The 19,039-nt window shown below is 30.9% G+C and overlaps 1 protein-coding gene across 2 annotated transcripts in view; it reads right to left on the minus strand.

Annotated features, from left to right (window-relative positions):
• The window catches only part of LOC129231289 (ubiquitin thioesterase OTU1-like), a 31,415-nt gene extending 12,663 nt beyond the window's left edge, over positions 1-18,752 (minus strand). The window contains exons 1-2 of one of the 2 annotated variants that reach the window (XM_054865577.1): positions 18,611-18,752; positions 2,504-6,631 (exon numbers count right to left, since the gene is read on the minus strand). In XM_054865577.1, coding sequence (XP_054721552.1) covers positions 5,649-6,614 — 966 coding nt within the window. In that variant the 5' untranslated portion in view covers positions 6,615-6,631; positions 18,611-18,752 and the 3' untranslated portion in view covers positions 2,504-5,648. Of the gene's footprint in view, positions 1-2,503; positions 6,632-18,610 lie in introns of those variants that run through there. The other variant, XR_008581233.1, reaches the window with a different exon arrangement.
• Positions 18,753-19,039: the final 287 nt, after the last annotated feature.

Genomic DNA, 19,039 nt, shown 5'->3' on the forward strand with positions numbered 1-19,039 from the left:
GGTGCCATGCAGGGGCGGATACAGGATTTCATTTTCCGGGGGGTCATGGTCAGGGGTGATGGTTTACTCAAGTAACATTTTCTGAAAACAGTCTGAAATTTTCGGTAACTATGAGGAAGCTAAACACCCCCCCCCCCCTCTCACGTAAAAAAATTCAAATTTGCATACAAAAATCATGTAAATGACCATTTTTAAAGGTTTTTTTTTTTTTAAATTTTTTCAGGTTTAGAATGTGTTGTTAGCCCTAAATTTTTGGAAATGGTAACCCGAGCTTTTCAAAAATTTTGGATCACGAACACTCCTTGTTCATGCTTCAGAATGGAGTCTCACGTACGACTATTTTCTTGAACTTAGGTTAAATTTAATTAAAATTATAATAATTAAAATAAATCACTTGGTTTGACCTCTGGGATTCTTCTTGTAAACGCCATGAAGGAACAATATGATATTTCCTGTTCTAACGGTGAACTTTGAATTTGTACTGAAAATTTTTTTTAATTCCTATTCAGATTTACATAGCGACTTAAAATATAATGGGCATCTCAGATTCAAGTTGAAAAAACATATAGGGCTTGTTGAGATTTGTAGTGGAGCCTAAAAGTTATAGATCTGGGCCTGTGAAGTGAAGGATTGTTAAGCATAAAAGTTGTGGTTAACATTAACAAACTGACGTAACTAAAGTTATTGCATATTAATTATAATAAAATAAACATTAATATAATAGCTTCTTATGACAGACACTGCACTTTTTTAGATTTTATCTACTGATAACTCCGTAAAGAAGGTTTAATTCATTCGCACATGCATCTTGTATGCAGAAATAAACTATTAAAACTTCACTTTAAAAAAGCGGCGAAAACCTAATTAAAAATTAAATATTTTATGAATGTAATTCAGACATTGATAAATACTCACAGACTGACTCTTTTCCAGTTGTAGAAAAATCGGAGGTGAACGAGGACCTCCTTGTCGCAGAGTCTCATATAGGAACTTGGGATATGTTCCCATCGGATTTGGGTTCATCAGTTTTTTTTAGCTTTTCAAAAAAAAAAAGACAGCAATGTTTTGTTACCCAAAAGTTTCATTGTTTTTGTAATAGGTAGTCCTTTTCTGACAAAATGACTTTTTTCAGTACAGGTTCTGTCGAATACGAGGGGCTAATTTTTGGGAACCATCGTATAACGAGGTTTCACGTAAACACGAAACTAAAATTTTACATTTCTTGCACGACACTAAATCCAAAACACTGGTTTAAACTAATTAACTATTTACTGCACATTGACAAATAAACTCAGCATGAACAAACACATAACTGTCTAAAAATCACAACAGAAAGAAATAATTTAGAGACTTCACAGAAAAAATATTTGCGCGCTCATATGTTATATAAATTGAAACGATGCCTTGCAGCTTCGGAAATAGTTTGGCAATAAATCTCGTCGATTAAATTTGTTGCATAAAAGGTAATTGGGCGGCAGACACTTTTTTGTTTATTTTTATTTAACTGGCGTCTGATGACAGCGCCGCAGAAAAACTGTCTCAAGCAAAGCAATATATAAATAGAAAAATGACATGAAATGCCAACAACCAAAAAATTATTTCAAATTTTACTTTTTCTTCTGGTTTCGTTAAGGTTTTCTTTTTTTTTTTTTCAAGCTATCATTTTCACTACTCAAATGCAATGAACCTTATAATGATTGCAAGTATTGTCGCAGATTAAGGGGGAGATCGTGATCCTCATGACCTCCCCCCCCCCCCATCCTTCATGTAATGCCTAAAAAATTGAATTTAAAAAAGAATATATTTTCTTATTTTTTCGATCAAGTTTTTATTTTTTCAAGCGAACATTCAAATACTGTCGACGGTTTGCCCGTTGTATCTGCCACTGTTCTAAAGTATATCTTGTCTTGCAGTACCTTATATCAAAATAAATTCTGTTTAAACTGGTTATATGAAAAATTTTGTAAATGACTATGTGCTAAAAGATGTTTACTGTAATAACTGTAAGGTTTTAACTAGGTATGCACTGATTTATCAGTCACTTAGCGGATTATTTATAATCAGCCAGTTTTCACCTGTTAATTACTAGAAAATTTATTTTTTAAATTAAAATTATTCTGTTTGCTTGCTCGTTGTCTGCCACCCCCATTACAAATATTTGTGTAAATAATATAATTCAATGGATAAAAAGTTCAGTTGTACAGAAGCTGATAAAGGAATTGTGTCATTAAAAATCATTATTATGGTCAGGCAGTTAATTTGCTTGTTGGTGCCTCCCTAGGTCCTCTTTTTAATCCTAACTGGTCATCTTTAATGCCTTTTTTAATTAAAAGTGGTCCTCTTTTACACTTTTCTATGGCTAAAATGTGTTGTGAGCCCTGCATGGGTAACAAAGAAACATTTTAAATGTTTTCCTTTCGTATTATCAATTTTAGTACTTTAATTTTGGTAGTACACAGTTCATGTGCTTTTCTTAAATTCGAAAAAAAAAAAAGAAACAAATAAGAACGTACATTTTTTATTTGATCCTGAGCACATTACATGAAAAATTCATGGCTGCAGAAGTACATAAGTTTTGTAAAAGTACAAATATTAAATCAGCTGGGCAAGTTAAGTAAAAATTAAGTACAAATGAAGCTTACACACAAATACGTTCTATGACAATATAAAAAAAAAGGAGAGAAACAAAAAATAAAAATTCATTTATGAAGTTTGAAGATATGGAAATTTTCATGTCAAATTAAAATATGTAAAGTGTAAAAAAGACACAAAGGATACATATCTTAATACAGTAATCCTTTAATAATCCCTACACATTCAAGAGGTTTAGATTCCAAGATAACCTCCCTAATGTTAGAATTCTCTTCCTAGAGTAAACACAAAGTTCTTCCAGAACTAAATCAAGTCTAGTTTCATGTAAGTCTATATAGATTTTCTAAAATAGGTCTAAATTTATCTTTCTCTCAATTGGCTTGTGCAGCAAATTATTTAAAAATACTTTTCTAACAATTAAAGCAACTATTTGAAAACAAAATAAGTCACTTTGTAGTTTGGCAGAACTTATGGCGCTAAAATCCAAATGATGTTATAAACAAAGTAGCTTCTGTGAAACTACAAATCAAATTGCATACTGTAGCACAATCAAAATACCTTACCTACCCGGGGTATAATTCTATTTTTATGTTGCTGAGTAATTACAGCTTGGGATTGTTCAGGGATTATTGTATTTTCTTATAAACTATTACTCAAGAAACAATCTAGTACTATTAAACATCTTACTGCTTTCTTATACAATTTGATACAAAAATAAATGAATTTCATAGAACTTTTGTATTAAAATAGATTAGCTAAAAATGCTTCTGCACACGAATAGTTACATATGTATATAGCTGTCAAACATGACTATGTACATTAAAGTCCTCTCATGTTACAAAAAGAAAGTTCACCATTTGGATGAGCTAGAAAACTGAATGCATCAATTACATTGCAATCTTTGGCATTTATACAACAAAAAATACCACAACAGGTTAAACCTATGCCTTTTTAAAGAACTTTGATAAGATTTTGAAATCATTTTCTACTTGAAGATAGACATGGAAACAAATTAGAGGAATCCTAAAAGCATATGGATTTTTAAATTTATAAAGTATAACTTCAAAAATTCTTCAGGCAACTCTTTAATGTTTAAAAAATTAAATTTAAAATGTCCACAATATTTCAGTCATTGAAAGCTCAACAAAATCCAGTAACAGGTATCAAATTATCAGCAAACATGTTTTAAATGCTACAAGAAATGCAAGGTCAATTGTTGAAGATTTTGAAAGTTTATGCACATGGACGGCATCCATTTTCATTAAAGAACTTGGGTATTAGGAATAAGCTGCATTTAGTTCCTTTATATCAAAAAGTTTGTCTTAAGTTTTAGCTGACATTCTTCTCAGCATATTGATTTTTATCTATTTACACTGATAAGTTTTTGCTTTATGAAAGAAAAAGTGATATCACAAGAACATGCAAAACTTTTAAATTCTTTTCACTTATTAGTAGTAACACCCATGAAGGAACTACTTAATAAGAAAAGTAAATGTATGTGCAAGAAAAAATGAATATAAATACATGAATGAAATGAAATGCAATAAATAACTGCTTAACAACAAAGCATTTAAACCTTTTCAAGTATTTATACTTATATTATAACTAGATTTGAAATTTGATTGCAAATTGCAGGAAACTAACTTTGGTAATAATTTTTAGTCAAGATGTCTACTTTTTATTGAACATAGTATGTTGCTTTTTAAGCAATAATATGAGGTGCATACTTTTTGTTATACATGGCTGAACTTGACTGAAAAAATATATTTTAGCAGCAGTAAAAAATCAGGTTTTCGAATAATAAGAAGGATTCTCCCCACCAATACTGAAAAGGAACATTTTACAATGTATAACCATCCATATTCTTCAAGTTCAGCTTATTTAAAACAATCCATCGAGCTGAAGCGGAAAACAATATGATAAATCTAATGGATTGCACTAAAATCAGGAACAAGACATTGAAATATATGCCAAATTAGAAACAAAATTTCGATGTTTACTGAATTTGCATTTGTCTTCTTTTATGCTTAGGAAAGAAGAAAATCAATCATAAAAATGTGACTCGTAATTTTAATAAGATGCGGCATAAGAATGAAGATTTTAATGGAATTGTTCATCCTTAAGTAGAAAAGTTTCAGGTGTGATAATAAACATCAGATAGCATAATTTAAGGGGAGGGGGAGGACAAACAAACTGTCCAACTAATAATGATATAATTTACAAGGAAAATATGCCTAATTAAAATTACTGAAATTGGATGTAAAATTACATTTTTTTTTTCATTTAAAATGAAGAAAGGTAACAAACAATTCTGAAACTATGAAAAATACTTCTGAATAGTTATAAGCAACTTAAACCTAGTTAAAAATTGTTTTTAGCAATAATTATGCTAAAAGGATATTGAACGAGAATCCCTATTTCTTATCTAGGCATAACTAAACAGTAAAAAGTATTGTATATAGCTTAATACATAACGCAGCTTCAACATGAAAAAAGCAAAATGGATAACTGACTTCACTAAACATTGGTTTTAAAACCTGGAAATAAATCTCTATATTGTACAAGGAACTTATTAAAGGAGTAGAAAGCTTGATAAGACAACAATCCCTGGCAAATCATAATTTTCAACATTTCTTGGAGATGCTAATTTATGAGAGGATAAAATTTTCGACCAAACAAATCAAACATACTTAAATATAAAAGGTATGCTTGTAATATGAATTTGCATGAATTGGGATTAAATTTTGTTGCATGAAGTATGTTTCTTGATAATTTAAAAGTTTAAAAACTTCTTGAATGGTATAACCAAAAAACATTTCTATTATTTGTATGAGTATAGACACCAGGAATATTGCACTCAAATTGTTCCCAGCATATATTAAAATATAACAGAAGGTTTTTAATTCAAACTTTCATAAGGTATAAAAAAAATCTGCACACATAGAAAATAAAAAAGAAATATACAAGCAAAAAAATTTACATCATCAGTTTTAATCACACAGAATGGAATTTAAAAGTTTTTAAAAAAAAATCATTACAAATAATAGAGGAATAAATCACTCTTCTCCAAAGTCAACATGCTTGGTTTGCTTAGCATGTTCCCTAGCTTCATAATCTCCTCGCATTTTTTGCCCACATGTCATACACTTAAGGGTAAAATTTGCAACATCAGTAAATTGGCGGCTAGACTTGGCCTCACGAGCTACCTCCATAGCCAAATCTATAGCTAAATTATCATTAGTTAGGAATGCACCCTGTATATTATCACTTAATTCCATTACTAACGGATCATAATGAATGCCATCATAGATAAGGAAAATTCTACGATCATAGCCCTCATTCTCCCCAAAGCGATGCATTGTTGAGCTTAATGTATCAATAGCACATATTTCTAATTTCAAGTGCTCACTAAGAATAGCTAATTCAATACCACCACCCCAATGATTAGGATTCATGATCCAGCTACAATAATCATGAGGATTCATTCCTAAGATACCACTATTATATTTCTCCGTATTTTTTTGAACAGTTTTAGCAATAACATGGCGAAACTCATTAGCTTTATCTACATTCTCATCACCATTTGTCAAAATATAGTAAATACTAGCAAACAAACATGAGTTATTAGATGGCACAACATGTCTCATCATTATACCAGATTCAAATGCTGCAAGCTGATTCATATCAGAAGTAGTAGGAACAAGTGGTACACTAGTAATCACAGAGTCGGGAGATCTCTCTTCATCTTCAGGCATACAAGGTACCACTGCATCTTTCAAAGCCTCTAGTATAAGAGTGTCTCCGGAATGGATGTTCGCTTCCCAAAGTGATGTGCTTTCGTTATGCACATTTAAAGGCTTGGGCGGATATCCACACAGGATTCTTTGAGAATCAGGTCTGATTTGGGTTACTTTGTACAGCTCATCTTTGAGCGCTTTCACTGTTGAAGATGCATCCAAATCTGTAATTGTGTAAGTACCTGCATCGGTCTTGCATCTTATGATGAATTTGAGTGAGGCCATTTCAATCGCAAGTAATACTAATGTAAGAAAGAATACAATATATTATGCTCCACATACAAAGTAAACTTTAGAAACAGATCCGAGTTTGCATATATTTTTTTCTATAAGAAATCAAATGAAAAAAATTGAAATATTTTAATTTGGCTAGGCAAAATTAATTTGTAACGCAATACACTGTAAAAGAAAATTATTAAGAACCTTTAGAAAAGTGGTTCTCAACTGGTGGTACACAAACCCATTGGGGTACACGAAAATTAGTATGGCGAATGTGATTAATTTTCAAAAAGTATACCAAATTACTTTGATATTGCTACATTTTAATTGCAGTAAAAGTCTGCCTAATACAGGGTTTCTGCTATGGTTGCATTTTTTGCAAAATACAAAAATACTATCCAAATTGTGAAAATGGAACAAGGCATTTTCGCTTTTTTGCTCTAATAAAGTATGAAAAAGAAGGGAAAAAAGATGCACCATCCGAGAGAGAAAACAAGCATGGCAATATTGAACTTAATCTTATTTATAAATCTTAGCTAACATGTATAAACTGTTATTAAGAAGATCAACAATATTTCGCCTTAATGGGCACTATGTCCTCCCCCCATTAAATGCATTATTAGGGGTTTAAAAAAAAACTCCCTCAATACTAAGAACAATTCTGATTTTTACATTTATAATTTATAAAAATTATTTCCTATTGTGCATTTATTTTTTCAAAGATGTCAAGGTTGAATTTTATCATTTTCTTAAGACTTCTCCCCAATTTTAACTTTTTTGCTAAACAATTTTTAAACTCAGTTTAAACCTTGGACTAATATTACATTGAAACGAAAGTATTGCAATTCAGTAGAAGAATGTTATAAAGCACACATTGGGACCAGAGGTTTTATGTTATACTAGCAGTACCTGCATGCTGATGTCATGTTAAGAATTTAAAGGAAGTCTGTTGAATAAAAAAATCCAACCCCCCCCCCCCTTCCAGGGGCGGCTCGTCACTATGGGCCGGGTGGGCTTGCCCCCCCCCCCCCAGAAAAATTGTGCACCAAAAATAAATTATTCATAAATAACGTTTTGTATTTCAGTTAAGAAAACAAAGAATTGGGGGCGTGAAACAGATTTTAAATCTCTAAAACATTTATCATGTGGCTAATAAAATATTAGAAGTTTTCCATCTGTTTGCGTTCGCGCTTGCAAGCTTTGAGAATGATTCTTGGGGCTTCGACTGGTTTGCCCCAGCCACACCTCCGCTCCTAACCAATCACGACGACTCTACCAGACAAACCAAAACCGCAAGACACACCACCCCAATTAATCCTCCATGGGCAAGAATTCTCTAGCCCATGGAAGGGCAGCAGAAGGTGGGGGAAGGATTTTAAGCAGTCACTTGTACGAAAAAACAGCTCGGAGTGCAGAAGAAAGGGAGCCCACGTGAATGAAAAAAAGGTTTCTTTTCCTCCGTCCCGCTTTTGTCTTGAATCCGGAAAGGGATTTACAATTTTATGGATTTATCGCATCTCATGCAGATTTTTATTAATTTATTTTTCTGCTTGGAACTAATATGAGCGGAATTTCTGAATGGACGGCTTATTTTCGAGTAGCTCAGATCAGTCGGTTTTAAGTGTGGTGCTAATAAAAGCTCTGAATTTGTCCGAAACTTTTACAAAACAGTTTCAATTCGGAGAGATATATTCAATTTTCTTCTTTGTTCTGATAATTGGCTAAAGTTAATAAGTACTAATCGTAAAATAGGCTTTATTAATTTATTTTCTATGTTAAAGTATTCTATCGCGGATCAAACTTGAATTATTTCTGTTAGACCCGGTACATCGCTTTCAGTCCTTAAAAGACATAGCAGCTACATTACCTCAAAAATGACAAAACTATTGAGTTTTGTTTATTTGAAAACTTCAGATTGTTTCAAAAATTATGGAAGTTTCAACGTACTAGCTTAATTATTAAAAAAAAATATTGGCTATAGGTAACTCACGCTAAGTTTGTGTTTTCTCGATGAACTTCTTTTTGAGCAATCACGAATTGCTTATTGTTTTCACTTGACCGTTGGATTACATCCGTCATTTGATTTTATTTTTCTATGCTTATAAGGTAGGTGTCCATGTGCTTCGGAATCAAATTATTTATAAACGACCCTTCTCGAAATCACACAATCCTTTTTACATGAAAACAGTAAACAGTACACAACATCCAGCCCCTGACATTCATTTGAATTTTAACGTCTTGAACTCAAATTACGGTTGCGATAAAAGCCATTAGTAGAAACAAGAAACCCAACGAGCATCAGGGTCCTATCGCAATTTGCGATTGCGAAAAGCATAATTTGAATTCAAGATCTCAAAAGTCAACCTTTTTTTTTTTTTTTGTGCATTTCCATATTATTGAAATAGTTAGGGATTTTTTTTATATTGAAGATACAGCTTCAAAGTAATATATTTTGCTGTCAGTACAGTATACTATTTAACAAAATTGTGCATTTTATAAGCACTTTATAAATTACTAAAATGTTGAGAGTTTTTTATATCTTTGTAAACAAAATTTACTATGGAAATTTTATGATTTTTTACATAATTAATGACAGAATATTTTTAATAGGATAAGCAAACGAATGCACAGCTTTTAAGAAATGATTATTATGATCATTTAGCAAAAACAATTTCTGAAATATGTGCAAAAACAAAAAAAACCTTATAACTTTTATAAAATTGAAATATTCTTAAATGTTTTGAATTTCTTAATGACATTAAAAAAATTTATTGAATAATCAGTAAGCACATGCAAAGATTTCAAAGAATTACACATTTTATTTAAATGCAGAAAAAAAAATGAATTGAACTATGAATGGTGATGTGGCTCCTAGGTATTGCGATGTGGTTTCACACAATAAAAACTCAAGGTTTTTTATAATCAAGAAGAATAAATTGTCAATTAAGGAAACTGTTTCTGGATAAAATATTGTTGCCGATTTTGTAATTTGATTTAAGGAAGCATGGTTAAATCGAAATTAATGCTACTGCGCGATCAACTTGATTGTTTTTGGTATAAAGAGTGTAATAGTAGTTTGATTAATGCTGTGTGTTGTTTATTACTAGTTGCATGGGTTGGTTGTCTTTAAATTTAGGTTGTTTACCTTGAAATTGAAAAAAATAATAATCAAGTGAATTATTTACTAAAACACCAATTTCAACTTGGACGCTTGAAGAGAAGCTCGAAATAAAGAGACTGCAAAAGGACCATATTTTGTTGCTCAGCATTACTAACTATAGCTCTCTTCATTTTATCTGTATAAATATTACTGTGAAAGCTTTACAGAGCAAGCCCACCCGCCAAATTAAGGCACGAGCCGCCACTGCCCCCTTCTGATGTGAAATAATAGTTTTTATTCAACTAAAATGCATACACACCTTCTCAGGAAACCTATTAAAGTTACTTTGAAATTTAAAACTATTAGCCAACACACATTAAAAAAGGTAGCCACCTACGGCGACCAGCTGGTTTGCCTTTCTATGCAAGCAGCCCCAAAGGGAGGGGGGAGGGGAGGTGTGCTCTCAATGCCCATATTGATAGAAAATAACAAAAAGCATGTCCACTTTTTTGTGAATGCTTAATGTTTTAAAAGTTTGGGGGGGGGGGCATGGCATTGGTCGATCATCTGTTGAAGTTCCTTAAATACAGGCCTATCCATCTCTTACTGACCATCTACCTATATTGACCTCTATATTTATCAATCAATCTATACGATGAATGCATATTGTTCTCTGATGGTAATTAGTAACAATCTTTTCCTATGCATATATAAAACAAAGATCATGCAAAAACGACACGCTTTATTTCAAATAGCACCAAAAAAAAAAAGCTTTATGTTCCCCGTAGTGTGCAAAATATTTAAAAAAACTCGCTGCTTTTATTGAATCAAATGCGCACAAATATGCAACGTTAAATAACAGGACAACGTCAGGAGTGGATGAGAAAACGAATAAAATTCCTAAATGAAAAAAAAAACAGCAAAAGCAAGCACTGCAGTTGGATCACATGGCCATGAAGAAATGACTATTGTAGATCGATGTTTGCTAAAACTTCGGCTATATGCTTAGAAGTCATGCCTTTCTCCACATTAAAAAAATTGTTTAAAAAACTATTGCATATTTTTGAAAACTTTTTTTTTTCTGAAGAAGGTGAAATGTTTTTACTAATATGTAGTCAAATTTTAGGAAAGAGGCTTTTATACCTTTTGTAGGATGAGTTTTAAAAAAATTAAACCTAGGAAAAAATGCAAAATGAAGGGGTTTTTTCAAAAATTCATAAAAAATCCAAAAATTGCTCTATCTGCAAAAACTTTTTATTTATCATGCTTAAAACTGAATGTTGTTCATTTTAGTACAAAAAATATTTTTCTGGCATAATTAGTTTGGGGTCTGTGAGGTAAAAAGTACTAAAAACTGCTGAAAATCATAACATTTACTTTTTTTTTCCTACTTAAAATATCAATGTAAATTATAGCCTATAGCCTTCCTCAATAAATGTACTATTCAGCACAAAAAGAATTTTTAAAATTGAACCAGTAGTTCTTGAGATTAGCGCATTTAAACAAACAAACTTTTCACCTTTATATGTATTAGTATAGATAATCATTTCACAATTTTGTAAAGTAATATTCAGAATGTATCAATATACTTGTACATCAGAAAAAGTTTTAAATACCATGAGTATTAAAGCTCTAACTATGCACTTTATTATACATTTACCACTCACAAATTAATATGTTTCATAATCAAAAGTCCTGCATGTTCACTAGCTTCACAGTTTGCATAACAGCTGGTGAATTCCGTTGTAACGGACGTTACATTCACACACAAAATCAATAGATTATGAGATGCATATAAATGCTTCCAAATAGGAGCAAGTTATTTTTTCTTGATAAAACTAAGACTGAAGATTACTTTGACCAGGTTTCAAAATTTATTTTTGTATTTAAGCTGCAAAAAATAAATAATATTTAACTATAACGGACGTTACATAAAGTGGAACATCATTTGTGCTATGGCATGATCAGATTAAAAAGTCTGTGAATCTATTATGTAAATTTGTTCAAATCTTTTTGATTTAACATCACAAAACATGCCTCTAATTTATCAAAACCTTGGTATTAAAATTCAGTTATTCTCTTTTGTGATAAAAATTTTTAAAATCTCTGTAACGGACATTATGGGCTGTAACGGATGTTACACTATATGACACGGACATGTGTATGCATGTACTGAATGATAAATTCATAGTTGAAAAGGTGATACATTAACTTCTTATAGACCATATAATAAAAATCACACAGCAGCATTCTCAAATTAGCTCAATTCTCACAGGTGTTCTTCCTCCCAAGACAGCCCAAACCAAAAATAGATAATTAATACCCTCCCCCCCAAAAAATCAATGGCACAATCTGAATCATTGATCTACCCCCCATGCATGGTCCGAGTTACTACATCCGGTCAGAAGTTGAGTTGAATGAGCCTCTAATTTTACATCATGAAAAAATGTTAGAGCATTTTAAAAATAAAGATCAATTTTTCTGTTTCAAGGGAAAGGAAATAATTCTGCCCTGACTAGGAGTTAAATTTATTTAAAGTAAAACACATCTGATAAGATTCACAATTTTTTTTAGTTTTCGTCATTTTTTTAAACATATTTTTTCCTCTCCGAAAAAAATTCCAAAGCTCATAAGGTTTGGAGGGAGGGGGACATGGACCCCCTCTTAATCTGTCCCTGCCCGTCAGTAGTTTTGAGTTTCTCCATCTTTGATGGGACGGAACAATCTCCTAACCTTTAAACTTGAGTCAATGTGATTAGATTCATGGATGGTACTAAGTTTCACTACTCTTCAAGCCTTGTCACCAGTTTTTAAGCTTTGACAACCAACATTACAAAAAAAAGTCTAAAATTGGGTCAGAATTTCAATGTAAAAACATTTCAAGGGGGAGAGAATTTTGAACATTCTCCTTTTCCTATCTCAAAGATGGTCCCTACGATTGCGTTTTTAGAGCTTCAATTCTAAAGATGTGATTGGGGAGAGCTCTCACACCTCCCTTTCCATGGCATCATATTTAAAATCGTCTAAAATCTTGTTTTTGGTGTTTCAATATCAAGAAGTGCTTGAGGAAGAGATCACGAATTTGTCTTCTTGACACTAACAAAGATGGCCAACCATCATGATTTAAAAGACTTCAGTTTTAAAAAAATTCCGGATTTTAAATTCCGGAATTTAAATTTAGCTAAGGCTTAGAGCCCCTTAGCACCCTATTTATGAAAGAAAATTAAACTGCTTAATCAAATATTGAGTACGTCACTATTTATCTTCAAACTGTATTTACAATTTTAATCTTTCTGTCTGCTTATTTCATCACATTTGATACGAAAACTGGTAAAAAGAGATGCCATCTTGATATTGCATATTTTCTTACAAGGAAAAAAAGTACCATTGAGAATATAATTAAGAACAAAACTTTTTTAAAAAATTTTCACAATGTGAGGAGAATTTATTTACCTTTTTGTAACGGACGTTACATATAATACATAATGTTATAATTATGCCACTAATTAGACTATTTATGTACAAAACAAGCCCAAACATGGTTTTATTTTACTTTTATAGTTTTTATATCAATATTAAATTTACTCCATTTAAATTTAGAATCATAATTTGCGTTACTAATAAGGTACAAAAATGATCATTTTACTTGCCAAAAAACACAAAAAATAGACATTTTACCATCTCTTCCTCCACTAAATAAACCTAATATGAGAAAAAAGCAACACTAGATTCTTGTTCTAGGGGTTATAAGCTTTTCAATGATATATAACGCTTAGGGATGTTTAAATTGATTTTCTGACCTCTTGGTTTCATGTTAGCTGGAATTCACCAGCTGCATTTTCAAGAACGATCTAAACTTATTTACTGTTAATGCTAATTTTCATTTAAAAGCTTTCTAGTGAGACGCAAGATGTGAATCAAAATTTAATTCGTCAAAGAACTGTTGGGTTTGCGAGGCAGAATAGAGGGCTTTTTCCACCTGCAAAATTCATTGTTTATATCAGTTTATAGAAAATTGCATTTTATAGGCCAACATTATAAAGGTCTTTCACTATACTTTGTTAATTAACTTGTGAACTGGAATTAAAAAAGATCACAAACAACTAGCAAACATTGCTGAGCAGTAGGGTTTGCAACTTACTTCTGCAAAAAAAGGGCTTTTGACTTTGATTTACCCAAGTACATAATCATGTTTGCAGTTGAATATGATGGAGCCAAATAGTAATGAACTTTAAAAAACATTAGCCCAGTATTCTCACTAATTATTTCCTGACATTTTTTAAAAATTTAATATCTCATTGATAAAATTTTATGTTTCATTGATAAAAAATGTGACATAAAAAGTCGATTAAAATAAGTTGTTTTTTATTTAAATTACAGTAGACCCTCGTTTTATGCGGGTTTATTTTACACAGTTTTAAGTATATGCAGTTTAAGATTTGATACCTTGATTTTATTTTACGTGGATGAGTTGCGGTTTTACGCGGATGTGCAATGCAAACAGATAAAATTTTCCCCTCTTTCAAAATCCAAACTCCTAAACATTGCAGATTACACATAATAAACTGCATTTTCGCATGCTAATAATCAAGCATGGGCCACTGGAGACATTTTATGCGATTGGTTTCCTAGCTCTTTCCAGAAGTAGTTATTAAATTCTCACAGTTCAGAACTCTGGAAGAAGAGCTTTTAGGAGTGACAAAGGAGGACAAAACTAACGAGGATACCGACATTGGCGACACACAACCAAAAAATTCACATTAAAAATTTTGAGCCATTCCTAGACAATAGAAATGATTTTTCTGATTTGTTAGTGAAGGAAGGTTCTATCATGGAAATGACGCAAGTGATCATGGATGCATTAATGCTCTGCAAAGAACTACAGAGAAACATTCTTAATGACTGCCAAAAGACTATCATAAACGCCTGTTTATAAACAGAACACAAAATTAATTTATGTCTTCTTTATGTATGTTGTGCATAGAAATCGATATAAGTACACATTAAACTTATTACACAATTAGTCATCACTAGAATGAAGTAGTTTTTTATCTACGGAACCTAACCCCTATTTTAACACTAATATTAAGTCTTAATTTATGTGGAAAAAAATTAAAATTGTACATTTTACCTGATTAATTTTCAGTTTAAAAAAAAAATCTTATGGTAAAACTAGATCTGAAATCAAAAAATTTAAAACTATGATAAATTTGTTAAAATGTATTTTTGTTAATCAATACCAAACTTTTGCAGGTTTTGGATGAAATTTAGGTTTTTGACAATTTTGTCAAAAACCATGTCAAAAAGGGTTTTTTGACACGACTGCAAAAACGGAACTAATGTCATATCCCCCCCGGCAACTTTTTCCTGTTAGAGCCAAGATATCGATGTACAACAAGATACCTTGTACATCGTTCTTCGCGATGGTATTTCGGTATTAACAGGAATGTTGTGCTAAAAATTCATAATTAATAAATACCTCAAGAACACAATCATTAAAACATATAACCACAGCAATAAATATTGCGAATAAATGTTACAAAAATATCAAAAATTAAGACAAATATACATGTTATCTAAGAACACAATACTTAAAGAGGGGAGAGGAGTCGGTGCCTCAGGAATTTGGCAGTTAATGTAGATAGTCGCCAAGGTTTCCTATGGTTGCATTTTTAGAAAAATGCGAAATTACTAAATTATGAAACTAAAGCAAGGCATTTTCACTTTTTTGCTCACATAAAGGGAGAACATAAGGCATGAAAAAATCTTTACCTTGATCTGTGCTTTTACAAGCAAAAATAAATAAATAAATTTAAAAATAAGTAAATAAATAAACTTTTATTTCTTTGAACTTAAACTTTGAAAAGTTGCCGACTTTGCAGCTTTCAAAAATTGTCTATCAAAAACTTGTTTAAAATAATAGTTTTTCTGTAAGTTCTTACAGAAAAAAATGTTCTCCATGCTGTTATCCAATAAAGAAGTGCACAGCTCTGTCTAGCCCTACTTAAAAGAATATCAAACTTGCGAACACCAAGTGTAACTCTCCTAACAGACACATCACTGCGCGTGATAATAGCCAGACAGAATGCCTCATGCACCATGTAACTCGTCAGAGAAACCAAAAACCTAAAAATCTCACAAATATGCCATAAGAACGTACAATTGTACAAGTTGGCAGCTATGAATATTCAATTGGAGGTTATTATAAATCTTAGCTAACATGTTTAAATGTGGGCATTATGTCTCCCGATAAATGCACTGTTGGAGGAAAAGCAGGGTTTCGCATTTTTTTTTTATTTTTAAAGTTGGATTTTTTAAATTTAAATCTTTTTTTTTTTTTTTTTGCTTAAATCAGTTTTTTTTTTTTTTTTAATCTGTAGATATTAATTACTTTACATTTACAAACATAATATATTTCATACAATAGATGAATTCATTCAGCTCACTTTTAAAATTAAGATACCTTAAAATCCCGAAAGTATCCCCCCCCCCTCCCTATTTTCAAAACAAAACTTGTTAGTTTCAGAAAGAGGGGTTATAATTGAGATTTTTTTGAAAATTTAGCCAAAAAATTGTTTTTAGATGTATTAATTTTAGAGTACAGAAAAGAAATAAGTAAATAAGAATTAATATTAATGAAGAGTGAGATATTAATTAATAAAAACCTGTCATAATATTCTAGTGGTAATAAATTACATGTGGACGCCATTTTTTTTTGAAAGAAAGGATATTCACTTTAAGTTGGCAAAACCCCTATAAATTATTGCTTGAAAACTCATCATGTACTGAATGTAATAAGGTTACAGTAAAAGAAGCAAAATCTTAATGTTCTTGTTTCAGAATAGAAGCAAAATTCGCAATCACGGCCACAAATTCGTTACAAAGATCGTAATTTCGAAAACTGAGCTTTACAAAGTTTGTGAACGTAAAAACAGACAAAACTCTAACTTGATTTAGTAAAATATACATTTCCGATCCTAGACTCGTTCAATTACTTTATTTCTCCTTTAAAAAAGGTTACTTTTAAGTTTTGCGCTACTTTTTAAGCAACGCATTTCCAAAATAGCGTCACATTTTCAAAATGGCATCGTGTTGAAGATTGTTCATTTTCAGTCAGAACAAAAATGCTTTCCAAAATGAATAAAAAACAGTGCAATCATATAAATTTCTTTTATAATACATATGTAAAAAAAAAAGGAGCCCTTGCATCAAAAGGAGTCTAGACATTTTACAAGGAATAAACCAGGGTGACCATTTTTTTTTCTTTTCTGTTCAAGTTATTGTGTTTTCTTTTTTTAGAAAAGAAAACCTGCACATGGAGAGGAAAACTAAGCTTCTGTAAATGCTTTCCAAGTAAAACAGAAAATGTTATCCTTTTTTCTTTTTTTTTGAAGGGAGTAGCAAATGAAGATGATCGAAAAATTTTTCAGGTGAGGGGGGTATATTCAGGGTTTTAAAATGATTTCACTTTCCACAAAAAAGGAGGAGGGGGCTATAATCGCTAGGGGAGTTACTTTCGGGGGGTTTTAAAGTAAGTTTTCTAACTATTCAATAAATTTTTAAGATTTAAAATATGTTATAATGCATAGGTAAGATGTGATATTGTTTTACGCTTTGCTTAAAGATAAGGTTTCTATCCTCATGCACATTTTTAGTGTAAAATAATATGTTGAATAATTACTTTTCTTAACTATATTAGTCATGGTGTATAAGAAAAACTGCAAATTTTTATTTTGTTCTAAACTGTAATTTTGAAGTAAAAGCAATATTGCAAAAGTGAAAATCTGTTACACACACAGAAAGAAGGAACTATGTAGTTTTGGCTGTTGAATTTAAGATAGTATAATGCAGTGTAGTTAAATTTAGAGCAATACATTCTAAAAATATAAAATTAATTTTTAAAAATTAAATCAATTGATTTTAATGATTTTGTTAAAAAAAATCACTTGATTCAAATCAAATTTTTCTAAAAAAATCATTTGATTTAAATCAAGCTGATTTAAATCAACAAACACTGGGGGGAAAGCACTTGTACCATTTTAAAAACCAAACTTGTTCTCTCTGGGGTTTTTTGTTTTTTTTTAAATTCAAAAAACAAAATATATTAGCTACTGTGTATTTATTTCTTTAAAGATGTCCTGACTGAATTTTGCATTTAGTTTTTAACTGGTGATGAAATTTATTGCAGCAGTAAGAAAGATATGTAAATGTATTCATTAACCTTTATTTTAGCAAGTTGCTAAAGTTTTTCTTTCCAATTTTGTCATCCTTACTAAAGAACTTTTGAACTCAGCATAAACCCTGATGATTAGGTACTCATAGAAGTTTCACTGTGCATGCAGAACATACAAGCTTTAAAGTGCATTAAGATTTAAAATCCTTGAAATTTCAAGAAAAAATTAAGGAACAAATAAACAGTAATGAAAATGAAATAACATATTTTTAAAAAATGAATTGGGGGGGGGGAGGAGAAAATCCTTCCAAAACGGACAATTAGTTATATTTTATTTTTTTAAATTAAAAAAAAAATAGTTCAAAAGGCTTTGTTCACTAGATCTATAAAAATATGAGGTGGGAAAAAAAAAAGCAGATTAAAGTTATAATGGCATTATAAAATAGTATTGTGATAGAAGTTGAATCTGAGAGCCATTTTACTGAATCGAAACAGAACAACTATTAGCATCAATCGATATACTGTTCTTTCACTAACAGTCCTTAAAATAAATGATTAGCATCAAATGAAAAATATTCAAAAAGTACAAAAACTAAAACCACTATTTCGTAACCGAACGGGTGATGAAATTTGAACAGAACAAGAGCCAAGAAATACAGCATGATAATATAACTATCTAAGATTTAATGAAAATCGACGACTTTAAAAAAAAAATAAAAACAATATTACCTATATTTTCCTTTGAGAAAGAAATTTAAACTTGATCCACTAAGTTTGACGAAGTTCTCAACGAAATCGAACTTTTACAATACCAAAAGCTCCAACAGCTTGCACGAAATTCGCACCATACTTGTTCTGCCAGAACGAAGAAGTGCAAGTTACTACGGCAAAAAAAATGGTTTCAAGCGAAAGTTCATCAAATCCCTTTTGATTGAAACAATTCATAAGTTATTACGGAAAGATAATTTCTTGCAGATAGGAAAAAAGACCATAATTCATGTTTTTCATAAATTTGTCGACATTTTATAGATTATTTTTGTTTACTTAAAAGCAGGGGTTTGGGTTTGAGACGAAGACTGATCACGTGATTCAGGAGTTTTTAAATTTTTTCAATGACTTCTTCTCATGGAGTCTTTCTTTTTTTCGTAACACACAGTA

The sequence above is a fragment of the Uloborus diversus genome, chromosome 10 (genome assembly GCF_026930045.1).
Source record: "Uloborus diversus isolate 005 chromosome 10, Udiv.v.3.1, whole genome shotgun sequence".
Classification (NCBI taxonomy): Eukaryota; Metazoa; Arthropoda; class Arachnida; order Araneae; family Uloboridae; genus Uloborus; species Uloborus diversus.